At 43.6% G+C, this 15,227-nt stretch overlaps 1 protein-coding gene and 1 non-coding gene across 3 annotated transcripts in view; both read right to left on the bottom strand.

Moving 5' to 3' along the window:
- On the bottom strand, window positions 1-72 carry TRNAH-GUG (transfer RNA histidin (anticodon GUG)). Its single transcript has one exon. It is a non-coding gene; the product is annotated as a tRNA-His (tRNA).
- Window positions 73-1,695: 1,623 nt separating this feature from the next.
- Window positions 1,696-15,227, bottom strand: part of LOC147617608 (FACT complex subunit SSRP1-like) — a 56,550-nt gene continuing 43,018 nt past the window's right edge. The window contains exons 12-17 of one of the 2 annotated variants that reach the window (XR_015262242.1): window positions 5,461-5,623; window positions 5,260-5,355; window positions 4,986-5,159; window positions 3,673-3,751; window positions 3,180-3,546; window positions 1,696-2,212 (exon numbers count right to left, since the gene is read on the bottom strand). Coding sequence is in view for 1 of the 2 variants with exons in the window: in XM_086775893.1 (XP_086632019.1) it covers window positions 3,410-3,546; window positions 3,673-3,751; window positions 4,986-5,159; window positions 5,260-5,355; window positions 5,461-5,623 (649 nt within the window). In the remaining variant the exon portion in view is untranslated. Of the gene's footprint in view, window positions 2,213-3,107; window positions 3,547-3,672; window positions 3,752-4,985; window positions 5,160-5,259; window positions 5,356-5,460; window positions 5,624-15,227 lie in introns of those variants that run through there. The other variant, XM_086775893.1, reaches the window with a different exon arrangement.

The raw sequence follows: 15,227 nt of genomic DNA, 5'->3' as shown, positions 1-15,227 counted from the left end.
TGTGGCTGCTGGGATTCGAGCCCAGGTCTCCACGGCCACAACGTGGAATTCTAACCACTAAACTACAGCCACCTCGCTTGACGAAGTTGGTTAGTGTAAAACACTAAATTAGATTTTGGGAAGCCCACAAAAAAAAACGTACTAACACGCTCTCTCTCTCTCTAGTGCTGGCATAGCACTGAGCAGGGTAGAAATAGAGAGAAAAGGAGAGTGGGTAGTCATAGCCAAGCATGCAGACCATATATGATCTAAATTATGACACTGAACTGCGAGGATGGGGGATTTAATCTCCTCTTTGGGTGAGCTAAATAGTGTGTATGTGTGTGTTGTACCAGAGGGGATGTGAACCCCCATCTGAAAAGAGGGGTTCATGTCATCAAGTACTTTGCGTAAGTTTTTTGTGAAACCTTGCTTTGGCACTTGTGTGATTATCACTTAAGTAAACCTTTTGTAATTGCTAGTCAAGCACAGTCATATGACCCATCTGCCTCCAAATCACCTCCACAACTACCCCGCATCCACAAGGCTATGGATTGATGCAATCTTCCTCACTTGCACCTTCGTCCACACACCTCTTACATGTTGATATTTTTCCAAGTCTTAAGAGCAAGGAGTATCCAAAACTCATGTGCACCTCACATTGTACACCATATTGTACTAGCCATTGTTGGGGACATTTTTCAAAATGTTCTAGTTTCTAAGAAGGGACTAGCCATTGTTGGGGACATTTTTCAAAATGTTCTAGTTTCTAAGAAGGGGGGCTCTTTTCTTTGACCCAAAACAGAACAACGAGCCCCTCACTGAAGACAAAGCTCCCCCACACGTAGGACTACTGTTTTTTTTTTAAATCATCCTTTAGTGTAATTTTCGGAGCTCAAACTGAGAAAAACGAGTTGTAATTTTGGCTAGCCTTGAATTTAAAGATTCAAAATTTTAGAATTTTAGTTATAAAACCGGCTAATCTATGCAATTTTTCAATAAAAGCCAGTTGAACTTCAAGGTCATCCTTTTTTTTTTCATTGGTTAGGAAAAAAGTCTATTTTTTTACGCTTGGGATCTATCCACGTGTCCACAACAACCGTCAAGCATCTTATTCTTTGTAAATCCTTATTTTTTAAGGCACCTCGTCATACATATACCCTCTTGCCATCCTTGGCCTTATTTTAAGGCATCTCATCATGCATATACCCTCTTGCCATCCTTGGCCTCTAGTGTATCATGATCTTCAAGAATTGTGTTAAGATTAAAATAAGCAAGAGATGTATGCTACACAAAAAACGAGAAAAAAAGGTGTATAGGGTGAGCGTTCAAATGTTAAACTAAAACATTAATTGCCAATTAAAAAGATGAATTAATTTGTTGACATACCCTAATCCACAGTGGCATACAAGGTGGTGCTCTTATGTTTAATGCCTTTGCCCACCTTTGATTGGCATTGACTAGAGCTCTTCCATGGCATAATACGATTAGTCCCTCGTCTACTACACCCTACATTCTTTGCCACTCTTCATCTCTTTAAACATTTTCCTTTCCATCTGTTCCAAGTTTTACCACCTTTCAGTCAAAGAAACATATCAACATGATAATGATGTTAAGCCAAGCCTGTGTCCACAATCACTGTTGGTTTGAATGGAGCAGATGCAAAGATGGGCATGTTAAGAGGCAAGATCAAATCCCAAATAAAAAAGGCTAATGCAAGATGAGTACCCAATTGATGGTGTGCATCTTTGCACATCATGGCATTATTATACATTGGATGACATAAAGACTAGAGACTTGAGGCACTACAAAAGGCATATGATCTGGAAAGTGTCCAAAGCTAAAGCGTCTGTACTTGGTTGGTAGCTGTTACTTGCCATAATTTTTACTGTGAATATATTATTCAATTACATGTAAAGGAATGGTGTTTAATCCTCACAAAATCATAACTTCCTCATAAGGCATGTAGAACGTACACATGTTCACCAATTGACACATTAAGCACTCGTCGTTCTCTCTTGTCATCACCAGTTCCCTTTATAGGTCTGAGCATTAAGCACCCGCCGTTCTCTCTTGTCATCACCGGTTCCCTGTAAGGGTCTGAGCTTTCGTACACATGATTGAATCAGTGGAATGCCTCAAGTCTTTTAACCTTGGCCTCACAAGCCAGTCTCAGCTGGTCATTATAGTTTGTGTTCAGTGTCCCCATTCCAAGGACAACTTAGCTACAAGCCTGTATTAAAGCCAAAAGTTCTCATCATGTTAATGTACATTGCTTGAGATTTGCACCTGAATTCAAGCTCTTATCTCTCCCTTATCTGCCTCTTAGTTCTTAAGACATGCCACAATGTTTAGAGCTTAACACTTGAAGGAAGCAAAGCACTTGAGGGATCAGTTTGTACGGTCTAGGTGGTTTTCAGCTTTAGTTCTTTGAACACGTTTTTTGGACTCACACGAGTACAAATCTAACCTGTTAGCCATTAGAGCAGTCCAGTTCTTAATTGAATATGCACTTGCACCATGTATGATTTGTGAAATTTCAATCACATGTATAATGTGATGCAAAAAGTTTTAGCAATATTTGTACATGCATAAACTCTAAGATATATTAGATGAAAGGGGGATCTCCATCATTTGATTGCATAGATATCCACTTGCACACTTTCATCTGCCTGTGTGTCGAGATTAGCATTTATGGACACTGATCTAGCTGCTGCAATATAGGAAGTATTCAAATAGTCTCTATCTACATATCCGGATTCCCAGTGCCAAACTTATGTTTGAATTATGTAAAGCCTCTAGTTAAAGCAGCATAGATATCGCCTGCCCAGTACTTGGGCTCCCAAAGTTGGGCAGGCAAGGGCCCTTAGATTTTTGAGTTAAGGTGGTCTCTAGACATTAATTACTTAAAATTACACACTGATACCCACAACTACCCACATGCTCAAATTGACATGGTGCATGTTCCACTACACTCAAACCTTGGGGTCTTTACAGATATGACTCCTACCCAATAAAAGGGGATAGATCACAAGCCCATCCCGCATTCTTCTGTGTAAGCAGGCAGGACACTGTTCAATGGATAGGGGACTGTAAAAAACCCTCATTATTGATTCTCCAACATCATGGAAGAAAAAGATTTTTCTTTAAGTCACAAAAAAGCGAACTTTCCCATTTCAAGGTTCAAGTCTGACGAATACCTCCCTCTTGAAATCCTCTTAAGACCAGACAAGCTTGCTGAATCCACTCTTTTCTGGGCTACTTGTACAATTCGGTGGGGCCAAGCATCTGCTTATATATAATTCTTTCTCGAGCGGTCAGCAGGTAACATGCCTAGGATAAATATATGCTTAGTTAATGGATACAAAAGGCTGAAGTGAATGTGTACACAAAGGACTGCAAGAAAGCAGTGAAACAGCAACAATCGTGTCTACTCTGAATCTTCATCAGAAGACTCGTCTCCAGTGGGTACTGCGGCACCTTTACCACTCCTGAATTCAGCCATCTCAGAGGCATATCTCATCCTGTCCATCTTTGCACTAGCTTCGTATGGTTCTTTCTCATCATCTGCACATGATTCAAAGCCCATGCTAAAAAATTCCAAACTAAAATTTTCAAGTAGAAAATCAATTTAGAAATAAACCTCAAAGTAAAAAAACACACCGACATATCCTCTTCTACGAAAAACAGTACCTGACATTTTCTTCCATCTCTCCCCAATGACTCTTCCAACATCCTTGAACTGCAATCCTGGATTTGTTTTCTTAAGCCTCTGCAAAAACATAATTGTGGTTATAGCCATAAGAGGAGACTGATCAAGTTCAAGCATATAGCACCTATATTTCCAATTTTTTCACATCAAAAACCTCTCTTTCTCTCTCTCTCTATCTCTCTCTCTCATACACACACAACTAGTGCCACAGTACACAATTGGCACAGTAGCTGCAATCCAACTAAGCTCTCATCATTTATGATGCAAGACGGGGTGATGGCATGGTAGATCTGACTCCTGAGTCTAAAGGGACATGTCAGCTATGCTCCATGGGAGTGCCAGAGGCTTAGCAAAATACTTTTTTAGTATGCCCAGCTTTTGCTGCTTTTTTCACACGCTTCCCTCATGTTTTTTTCTCAAAGGGAGAAGGCCATTTGCCACTTGTATCAAGCTTAACAGCACTACAAAGTATTCATAGAAAAAGACATCTGTATATAGCCCAGACCTTTTCACTTACCATTCTCATTGTCTTGTATAGATGGGTAATTTAACATGATTGGATCTCATAGCCCATTCTCTCTCTCTCTCTCTCTCTCTCTCTCTCTCTCTCTCTCTCTCTCTCTAAGATTGGCCCTCAAACGAAGGGAGTCAGTGGCCCTCAAAATCTGAGTTGGAGACCAAAAGAATGGTGAAATTATGGGAATGATACATGGGACAGTTTGTCTCAACTCCAGCAATCCAATGTAAAGGATCAACAATAATGAAGGAAGAAATAATTGGCAACCATGCAGTACAGCCAACAAGGTGGATATTCTTAAACAATCAAGAAAACTCAAGGGTACCACCAAGGTATGGATTGCAAATGAGCTCACCCCAACACAACTGAAGCAAAAAGGGACTGAAAGGTTCAAGCAACACTTAAAGAAGGCAGATGAGCTATTTTCTGTGATGGAAAAGCTCGAAATTTTCGCAACATGAAACTAGCCACTCATCAAATGGAACCTGCTGTCGATATAGTCTCACCAACATCCGACGACCTTCAATGTGGCACTGTTAAGATGCATCTCCTAGTGGCATAGTAGATGAACACAAGGACTCCTTTTTAGTTTGGGTTTATGTTTCTTTTCTCAGACCACAGATTTGGCATAAGCCCTTCATGGTCTTCATCTATGTATTTGGTCTTGGGCCATTTTGGCCTTTCACAGACATTACTAGAATTCTCTCTCTCTCTCTCTCTCTCTCTCTCTCTCTCTCTCTCTCTCTCTCTCTCTCTATCAATTTCCAGATTAGTCACCTCTCTTTCAGCTTGCGAGAAGTACATAAAGCTTGACATTGCCCTCTTAGGCGCATTTGGGTCCTTCTTCCTTCTTTTCTTCTTCTTTCCATCCTCTTCACCGTCTTCTTTCTTCTTTTTCTTCGCTGCAGGCTTTGAAGCAGCAGGTTCCTTCTTCTTCGGCTCCTTTGCAGACTTTCATAATAAAAGTAGTCCAGTTTGTTAAAAAAAACATAACTCAAACTACACAATAAAAGAAAGTGCAAAAATCTCAAATTCAAGTATTATTAATTGCCTCATTATCCCCGTGCTCGCTGGCATCTGAGCCCTCTTCATCTGAATCATCGGTTGGTGAGCCTGCATCATCTTTCTCTGCAATAAAATCTTCATCCTGCCAAGAAAGCAATAAAGTGGAGGGAACCTTAGTCCTTGAGATAATTTCCAGCTCAACACCAACCACCCAAAAAAAAAATAGCACTCAAAAAATTGTGCTTACCTCTTCATCACTATCTGCATCTCCCCCGACCCCACCCTCCCGAGCATTCTTGATCCGATTCAAATGGGGATCAACTGCCTCATCATCAGACCCATCAAGAGCAGCTGCAACTCCACTGGTCCCTTGCACCTCTCCTAAGTTCAAAATTTTCATGTTCTTGGAGCTACAATGGCCACAAAAGCAATACTAACAATCAATAATTTGATAACATCTTACTATGCATTAGTTTTTCATAGCAACTGAAAAAGCATCAGTGTGCAAATCCATTAATCCAATGGGGTAAAAACATAAACATCCAACACTTAAGTTGTAACACCCTTGTGTAGGCAACCAGATCCAAAGAACCAGGACAGGCCGTCAGGCAGTAGGCCACTGGTCAGGCAGGGCGAACAGGTATGTACAGTTGGTGCCCAGTGAGACAGCATTGTACAGCAAGTACAGTCGGGGTGAACAGGTAGGTACAGTCAGCTACAGCAATGATGTCAGCATACAGCAGCACCACAGGTCGGTAGCATCAGGTATGCACAATCGGGTACAACAGTAGAGCTGTCACCAGAAAGTTTCACGCGCACAGTTCAGGGCAAGCATCCCTGTCCCACCAAGCAACCAAACCAACAGTTCCATGGTGGTAAAAGCTATCCACAGCTCAAGTTTGAAGGCAAACCATCAAGTGATTGATGAGAACCAAGCAGATCATCAGTTTCACACCTCCTTCACTATGTTGGTCCCTTGCTGAGAATGGGCTAGAGCTGGTCCAGTTGTGAGTGAGCAAGAGCACAACTAAGTGGGAGGAACCAGCGAGATAATCAGCAGATTATTCAGAGGATTACTTGGAGATTAAGGAGGAAGACACAAAAGTCGTGGTACGCATATTTGTATTATGATATTGGTCCTTTTAATAGGAGAGACCCCCCTAGTTTGTGCATATGTTGCCACCACACATGCCACATGTCAAGGCATGATGATGCCAATTGTTCCTAAGAGGTGTAACCTTTACACAGCATAGCTTACATAAGACCCTTCTATGGGGCTGTTCCCACACATAAATGAACCTACACACTAGCAGTTGTTCACACACACTAGAACTGCTTTATTTAAGTCCTAGTTCACACACAAACAAGTTCTAGTTAACACAACCACCTAGCACCTTTTTATTTACTAACCCATTCCACATTTTCACTATTGTGAAGATAAATGTCACACTGTCGCATATGTGCAAACACATCCCGCCTCATTCTTGGCCAATAATGCCGCCTTTCTAACTTCTCCGAAGTCGAATTCATTTCCAGTGACCACTAGTGATGGCGTCGTGGGTGTCATGGAGAAGAGGTGTCCTGAATGACTTCATGACACAAAGGTGACCTTTGTAGAAAAGCCAACCATCGCGTATCAAAAAGTGACATGGTCCTGTGGCATCCAATGCCTATTCCCACTATGTACCAAATTCCTCGGATTCCGTGTATGTGTGCTTCATGTCATCTAGTCCCATATGAGCGAGGTCAAGTCTAGTGGTCTTGAAGAAACAAAGTCACTTGTCCCTACCTGCTCAAAGCATCGGCCACTAGATTGGCCTTTTCTGGAAGGTACTCGATCATACCACCAAATTGCTGGAAGATCTGGCTCCAGTAGTGTTGTTGGTCACTCGACTGTGCACTTGGCATTGTCTGAATACAACGTAATGCCTGATGGTCAGTGCAAACCTCAAATTCTCAGCCATAAAAGAAATGTTTCCAATGTTTCAAGGCTTGAATGACTACTAGGAGTTCCCGATCATAGACCGAGTAATTCTTTCTACAGGCAATATCTTATGAGACATGTAAGCTACTGGATGGCCATTCTGTTGTAATACACCTCCAATTGCAATGTTGCTCGCATCGGTGATCACTTGGATTGGCTCGACCCACGAGGCAAGCGCTAGACAAGGTGCTTCTGACAAAGCCACCTTAAGGTTCTTGAATGCCTCCGCCGCTCGTGGAATCATTCGAATCTACTGCCTTCTATTCTTGACACCCTTTAGCAGATCGGTGAGATCCGCCAAGAGGTCAAAAAACTTGTCTATGTGGGTGGAGTATGCCTGGCATGTACCCACAAAGGATCTCATGTCAAACGCAGTAAGATACGAGGCAGTTTTGCCAGATCTTGGACGGGAGGATATTCTAGATTTGGAGCAACAGTCCAAGGAGGCAGCTTCTTCAGAACCGGAGGATGTGTGTGAAGGAGATCCATGTTTGCACGTCTTAGCTTTCTTTCATTTGTGGGGTTGGGAAAACCCTAGGGTGCGTCATTGCATTATGCCACATACTCAAACAGAGGAAGTTTCCGGAGAGAGAGTCCAAGGAGGCAGCTTCTTCAGAAGCGGAGGATGTGTGTGAAGGAGATCCATGTTTGCACGTCTCAGCTTTCTTTCATTTTTGGGGTTGGGAAAACCCTAGGGTGCGTCATTGCATCATGCCACATACTCAAACAGAGGAAGTTTCCGGAGAGAGAGTCTTCACAGTTGCCATTAAAAGGAGTTTTTGCAATCCTCTCCGGCTAGCCACTCTTTAGGGGAGGCTACGACAGAGGACCAGGGTGAATTTGTTAGCAGTCATCTCCTGTCTGTATATTTACACCAGGGCCTCTATTGTGGGTGTGCCCGCCCGATTTAGGTGTTTTCTCAATTTTCCCCACTTTCCATATTTTTCCATTTCATTCTGGGTGTGGGAAGGTTGTCGGCTATCTCTGTGTGCTGGCCGACTGCACCCTGTGCTGGTTGTAGGCATTTATTGCTCCTGTCAGCTGTTTATTGCTGGCCAACCAGCAGCATGGGGCCATATATAATGGCCCCTTGCCCCCCACACTCTACATATTGTATTTCGGGATTTTCTTGTGTATATAGCAGAGTTATACACTTCTCTCTCTCTCTAAATTCTGCGTTTTTCTGTTGTGCACTTGCTCTTGGTGTTTTCAGATCTTGTCTTCATTTCCGCTACATATTCTGACATGGTATCAGAGCTGTTTGTAGTGCTGATTGGAGGACTGTTTTGGGCCGTACGGGAAGAGGAGAAGCAAGCGAAAGGTGGGCCGTGTTGCTAGACATCCACTTGCAAGTTTAGTTCTTCATTTTTTCCCACCCACCCTCCCTTTTCAGTTACACCCCCGCAATGACAAATTTACTTGAGATGGCAGAGAAGCACGTGAAGATCCCGACACTCCCCACGTTGCCGATGGACCGTCAGTTGGACGGAAACAACTATGGCATATGGAAGGTAATGATGGAATCTGTTTTGGAGTCTTATGACTTGGCTGATTCCATTGTGGTTGGGGTTCACGGCCGGAGTTAGAGGAAGGGGAGTTACCCTCTATTTGGAAGGAACGAGAGGCACATGCAGGGATCGTGTCAATGCCAGAGTCCGTTCTGAATGGGAGAGAGAAGAATTAGGGTTAGAGTTCATTCATGTGGGAGACATACACAGAGAAGGAAGGGAGAGAGAGAGAGAGAGAGAGAGAGAGAGAGAGAGTTGTGGGGATAAGTCAACTCATGGGAATGTGAGTGTGTGACTCCCCTATCACACATGTATATTGCACTAGTACACATAGTGCACTTAGTACATTAAAAGTACTAAGTGTACTATGTACTATAACTTATGGGCTTGTACACACTATAAGGGTGGGCATTATGCCTTTAACCCCAACAACCTCCCACTTAAAGGCAAAGTGCCCTTAAGTAAAGGAAAAGAAAAATCAGCATGTACATGATAATATACAAGGCCATATTAAGGCTGAAACTGGCCTCATCCAATGCCCATCAAGTGTCTGTAATGAGCAAACCGCTCCGGAGGCAAACTCTTTGTCAACAGATCAGCCGGGTTGTCATCCGTATGAATCTTAATAAGCTGAATTTGCTTGTTCTCTATCACCTCTCTAATGAAGTGATACTTCACATCCACATGCTTCGTCTTTGCATGAAAGACAGGGTTCTTTGCCAACTGGATGGCACTCTGACTGTCACAATGCAACAATGGAATATCACCTGTATAACCCAAATCAACCACTAACCGAGATAGCCATAATGCCTCCTTGCAAGCCTCTGTGGCTGCAATATACTCGGCCTCTGTAGTAGATAAGGCAGTGCACTTCTGCATCCTGGATATCCATGACACAGCACCTCCTGTGAATGTAAACACATAACCGGTAGTAGACTTCCGGTTATCTGGATGTCCAGCATAATCCGAATCCGTGTAACCATGCACTAATGCATCTTGTTTGCCAAAACAAATGCACATATCCTGTGTGCCCTTCAGGTATCTCATGACACCTTTCACCGCTTCCCAATGCTTCTTGCCAGGGTTGGCCATGTATCTAGAAACCACTCCCACTGCAAATGCAATGTCCGGCCTAGTAGCAACCATGGCATACATGAGACTGCCACAAGCTGAAGCATACGGAATCTTGGCCATATCAGCCCTGCCACTATCTGACTGTGGGCTGTCCATAGCACTGAGTTTCACATATGGAGGCAAAGGAGTACTAGTCTTCTTCCCCCTGTCCATATTGAACCTCTGCAAAACTTTGCCAATGTATTCCTTCTGAGACAAATACAACACATGCTGATTTCTGTCCCGAAGTATCCGCATACCCAAAATGTGATTTGCATCACCTAAATCCTTCATATCAAAGGTTTGATGCAGCCTCTGCTTCAAGGCATCCATCTCTTTACGAGATTTCCCGGCAATCAACATATCATCAACATACAAGATGAGGATCAATAGACTACCATCCAAAGCTTTCTTGGTGTATAAGCAGTGATCTATGTCACTTCTCCTGAATTTCTGGAATTTCATGAATGTATCAAATTTATGATACCATTCCCTTGGTGCTTGTTTGAGCCCATAAAGACTCTTTTTCAGCTTGCATACAAGCTTCTCCTTTCCACTTACTGCATAACCCTCTGGCTGTTGCATATATCTCTCCTCATGGAGATCACCGTGAAGAAAAGCAGTCTTCACATCCATCTGAATCAAGTCCAGATCATCATGCGCAACCAAAGCTAACACAGCTCTAAGTGTGGTCATACTGGAGAGAAGATCTCCTCAAAGTCGACACCATATTCCTGCTTGAAGCCCTTAGCCACTAACCTGGCTTTGTACCTTGGCTTTGCATCAGGTGCAACTTTGAGCCTGTAAACCCATTTGCATGGCAAAACCTTCTTGCCTGCAGGTAAATGCACCAACTTCCATGTTCCATTTTTGTGCAGAGAATCCATCTCTGACTTCATAGCACGCTCCCATAGAGCCTTGTCTGCCCTCTGTAAAGCCTCCTTATAACATGAGGGCTCCCCACAGTCAGTAAGCATCAAGTAGTCAACCCCTGAAATGCTTTTATGATATTTATTTCATAGAGAAATTATGAATCAATCCATAATTGGATAATGATCCAATTAGTGGTCATTCTAATCATATCAAACCTGTCAGGGGCTCTGGAGGGTCTTGTGGACCTCCGTACCCAATGACCATCATTTGCAGGTTGCTATCCAGCCTGCATATCACCCATTGGTGGCTCCTGTTCCATGCCATAAGGCTGAAAAATCATGCCCGGTATCTCCTCTAACTGTGGTATATCCATAGGGATATCTACTGCCATGTCTAGCTGTCCATTTGGACCATTTTCAGCACCATTTAAGGGCTGGTTTTCCTGCTGTAATGGCTGATTTACAGCCCTTTGTTGTTGTCCATGATGTCCATCATCATCAAAGATGACTCTGCCAGGCTCCTGTTGCCTCGCAGGCTCCTTATACATGCATGTTTCATCAAAACTGACATCATTGCTGCGTATAATCTTTCTATTCACGGGATCCCAAAGTCTATACCCCATTTCACCTCTGTCACCATATCCTAGGAATATGCATTTGCGAGACTTAGGATCAAGTTTGGTGCGCATTTCCCTGCGTATGTGCACCGTACGCAACGCAACCAAACACTCTCAAGTGCTTGTATGACGGAGGCTTCCCTGTCCATACTTCTTCTGGCGCTTTCCCACCAAGCCTCGTGTTAGGTGACCTGTTTATAAGGTGAACGGCTGTCATAACAGCTTCAGCCCAAAAACCATGAGGTAACACAGCATGTGACAACATAGAACGGACCTTCTCCTGAATGGTCCTGTTCATCCTCTCTACTGTCCCGTTTTGTGGAGGATCATAAGGAGTAGAGAGCTCCCTCTTGATGCCTTCGGCATCACAAAAGTCCTGAAACTGTTTGGACATATACTCTCCACCATTGTCGGAACGCAAAGCCTTCAATGTTTTGCCAGTTTGATTCTCAACATGAGCAACAAACTTCTGAAACACTGAGAATGTATCACTCTTCAAACGAAGAGGATAAACCCACACCTTGCGTGTGGCATCATCTATGAAAGACACAAAATATTTTGCCCCTCCCAAAGAAAGCTGAGGCATCTCACATACATCTGTATGCACAAGCTCTAACTGAGCATCTTTCTGTCCAAGAGCTTTCTTGTGGGGGCACTGTAGTTGCCTACCATATATACAATGATCACAAAACTGAAAACTTGAAAACTTTAGAGAAGGCAAGTAACCCAAATGAGACAATTGCTCCATTCCTTTGACACTCATGTGTCCCAACCGGCTATGCCACATAGAGATTTCCGGTAGCTCGGTTGCATTTACATTAGCATGGTGACAAACACCTGCATGCATGAAGTAAAGAGTGTCCACCTTAGAGCCTCTGGCAACAACCAGTGAGCCCTTACTAATCTTCCACTTTCCACGACCAAATGTGGTAACATAATCAGCATCATCAAGCTGTCCAGTAGAAAGCAGGTTCTTCTTGATCTCAGGCACATGCCTGACATCATGGAGCATAAGCTGTGAGCCATCTGAAAATACAAGCCTCACATCACCTCTGCCAAGAATCTTGCATGCATGGTTATCACCCAAATAAACCACTCCTTCATTGCCAGCAGTATACCTGACAAACAAGTCTCTGCAACCTGTGACATGAAAGGAGGCACCTGAATCAATGATCCATGAGTGCATACCATGACCACCTGTAAGAAGTGAATGGGCATCAAGTGAAGACGTAAATAGGACCTCATCCTCACTGTCACCTGCATGTGACACATTGATTTCTTCAATCTTGACTCCACTTTTGCCCTTTGGCTTTACATCTTTGGCTTTATCTTTGTCTTTGTCTTTGCCTTTTCCCTTTTGATCATTTTTCCATTTGTAGCATTGCTTTTTGATGTGTCCCTTCTTGCCACAATAATGGCATTCCAAGTCCTTTTTGGAGCGAGACTTGCTCCTTCCCCGTTCTTGGCTTTTACCCCTTTGCTGGGATCTCCCACGTGCATTCATTGCATTGGACTTTCCAACAGAGTTGTTTTTCCTGTTCATCTCTTCTTGAAGAAGAGCACCCTCAACATCTGCATATGACAGCATAGCATTCGAATTGCTAGTGGCGGTCCTGAATGTGTCCCAACTCTCTGGCAAAGTGCATAAAAGAAAGGTGGCTTTGAACTCATCGTCCATTGCCAACTTTTGATTAATAACTTGGCTGACAATACCATTAAACTCATTTAAATGGGGTGCCATAGATGCCCCTTCCTTCATCTGAAGACCTATGAGTTTCTTCAACCAATACACTTTGCTTGAGGCACTTTGCTGGCCATACAAGTCCTGCAATCTCTGCCACATTCCCCAAGCTGTCTTCTCTTCACGAATGCTGAAAAGTAAAGAGTCTGACACAGATAACATGATAGTAGATCTTGCCAGCTCATCCATATCTTCCCACTCTTCAGCAGTAAGAGAAGCGGGCATTACACCCCTTTCTTTGATAGGCTTGTGCTGCTTCTTCTGGAGCAACACATTGTAGCACTGGGTTTGCCAAATATCATAGTTATGTGAGCCTTCAAGCTTCTTGATGTGAAGCAATGAAGAGCTCTCACCTGTGGTTGCCATAGCATAATGCCTGACTCCCTGCAAAATGTGCAAACACTGCACCAAAAGCACACAAAGTGCTCACAGTTATTCTCCCAAGCTTTATCTCCCACTGCGGAAGCACAAATGCAACTTTTCTCCCACTTTATGTGATGAAATCACCAAAATCTGGTTGCTGCAGATTTAGGACAGCACCTTAAATGTGCTCTGTTGCCCTTCCAAAGTACTGTACAGCAATACTAAGTGCTCACCTGTGATGTACCAAACCTGCACCGGCAAGTACAGCAGCTGAAATTGAACCTTTTCCTCACTCAAATCAGTGTACAGCCATGCCAAAACTTGCACAAAGCTGTGCCAAATCTGTACCAACAGGTACAGTAGCAATAAATGCTCTCCTGGCTGTCCAAATGACTGAAAATCAGACTTTTACAGTCCCGAACACTGCATACAACAGTCCCGAACAGAAATTGGGCAAAAGCCCCTTGACTGCAAGCTGATTTCTGAGGATTCAAGGCATAAAAGTCTTGCCTGCTGCTTTGCCAAGCTCAACAAGCATAAAATCTTGAAAAGCCCCTTGCTTGAGATCAATTTCTGATCATACATGGTACATTGACGCACATGAAGGCATCCAGAGTGTTCAGGATGCTTCCCCCTTGCCACATATACATCCAATACATGAAAGCCCCTTGATTTACAGGCACATTGAGTGCTTGACAGGCATCAACACATTGCCCAAAGCATCAACTGCGAGTGCCTGCATGCAAATCAACCAAATCGGCACAAAAGCCCCTTGATTTGCATTGCAATTTGTTGCAATTTTGCCCAAATGTGCGATTTCTCACATCATACAGCATGTATGAATGTTTAATTGCACAATTACATCAAAAGCCCCAAATTTCGACATCCAATTTTCTGCAAATTGATCATGATTGTGACCAATGTCACCCAATTTTGCCAATTTTGCTCAAAATTGAGCAATTCGGCACCTGTACTTGTTCAATTGATGATTGTACTTGCTCAATTGCAAATCCCAAAGAAAAATTGAAGCAGAATACCTTGTAATTTTTGATTTTTTGTTGCAGAAAAAAGGGTTGATGATGCTGCTGCTGCTTTTGCAGAAATGGGCAATTGAAGGAGCTGTTGTGCAGGTTCTTGGAGGTGATCCTTGCTGCAGATTTGATGGCTGCTCCAATCAAGCTGATGCGCCTGCTGCTGCAGTTGACGTGGAGCTGAGCGCCGCCCGTTTGTTGACGCCTTGTGGGTGCGCTTGAATGCGCTGGCCTCCTTCAGTGGCTAACGCTCGCCAGCCTGCACCTTCCGCCAGGTTCGTTTGGGTTACGTGTCCACAGCCTGTCTCACCTTCGCTACGCCTAGTGGCTCGCTATGCGATTAGCGACCAACGCTTGTTGTATTGACGCCCGGTGGTTTTACGCCGTCAAACGCCCAGCATGTCTTATGCCTTGTGGCCAGGCGTTTACAGAGCCTTACGCCTAGTAGCCTGCCGCCGTCGACCAACGACTTGCTGCCTGCAACGCCCAAGGTTAGCCAACAGCAGGTTTCACCTCTGTAGCCTTTGCTTCACACACCTCCAGTGCAGGGCAGCAAAAAATTGACGACTCTAGGGAGAAGGAAGAGGATCAAAATAGCAACCTAAGCTCTGATACCAGTTGAATGGGAGAGAGAAGAATTAGGGTTAGAGTTCATTCATGTGGGAGACATACACAGAGAAGCAAGGGGGAGAGAGAGAGAGAGAGTTGTGGGGATAAGTCAACTCATGGGAATGTGAGTGTGTGACTCCCCTATCACACATGTATATTGCACTAGTACACATAGT

Source organism: Cibotium barometz, chromosome 36, assembly GCF_041138505.1.
Source record: "Cibotium barometz isolate CiBa-2024 chromosome 36, ASM4113850v1, whole genome shotgun sequence".
Classification (NCBI taxonomy): domain Eukaryota; kingdom Viridiplantae; phylum Streptophyta; class Polypodiopsida; order Cyatheales; family Cibotiaceae; genus Cibotium; species Cibotium barometz.
Note: the sequence above shows the minus strand (reverse complement) of the source record. Positions and strands in the feature narration are given on the sequence as shown.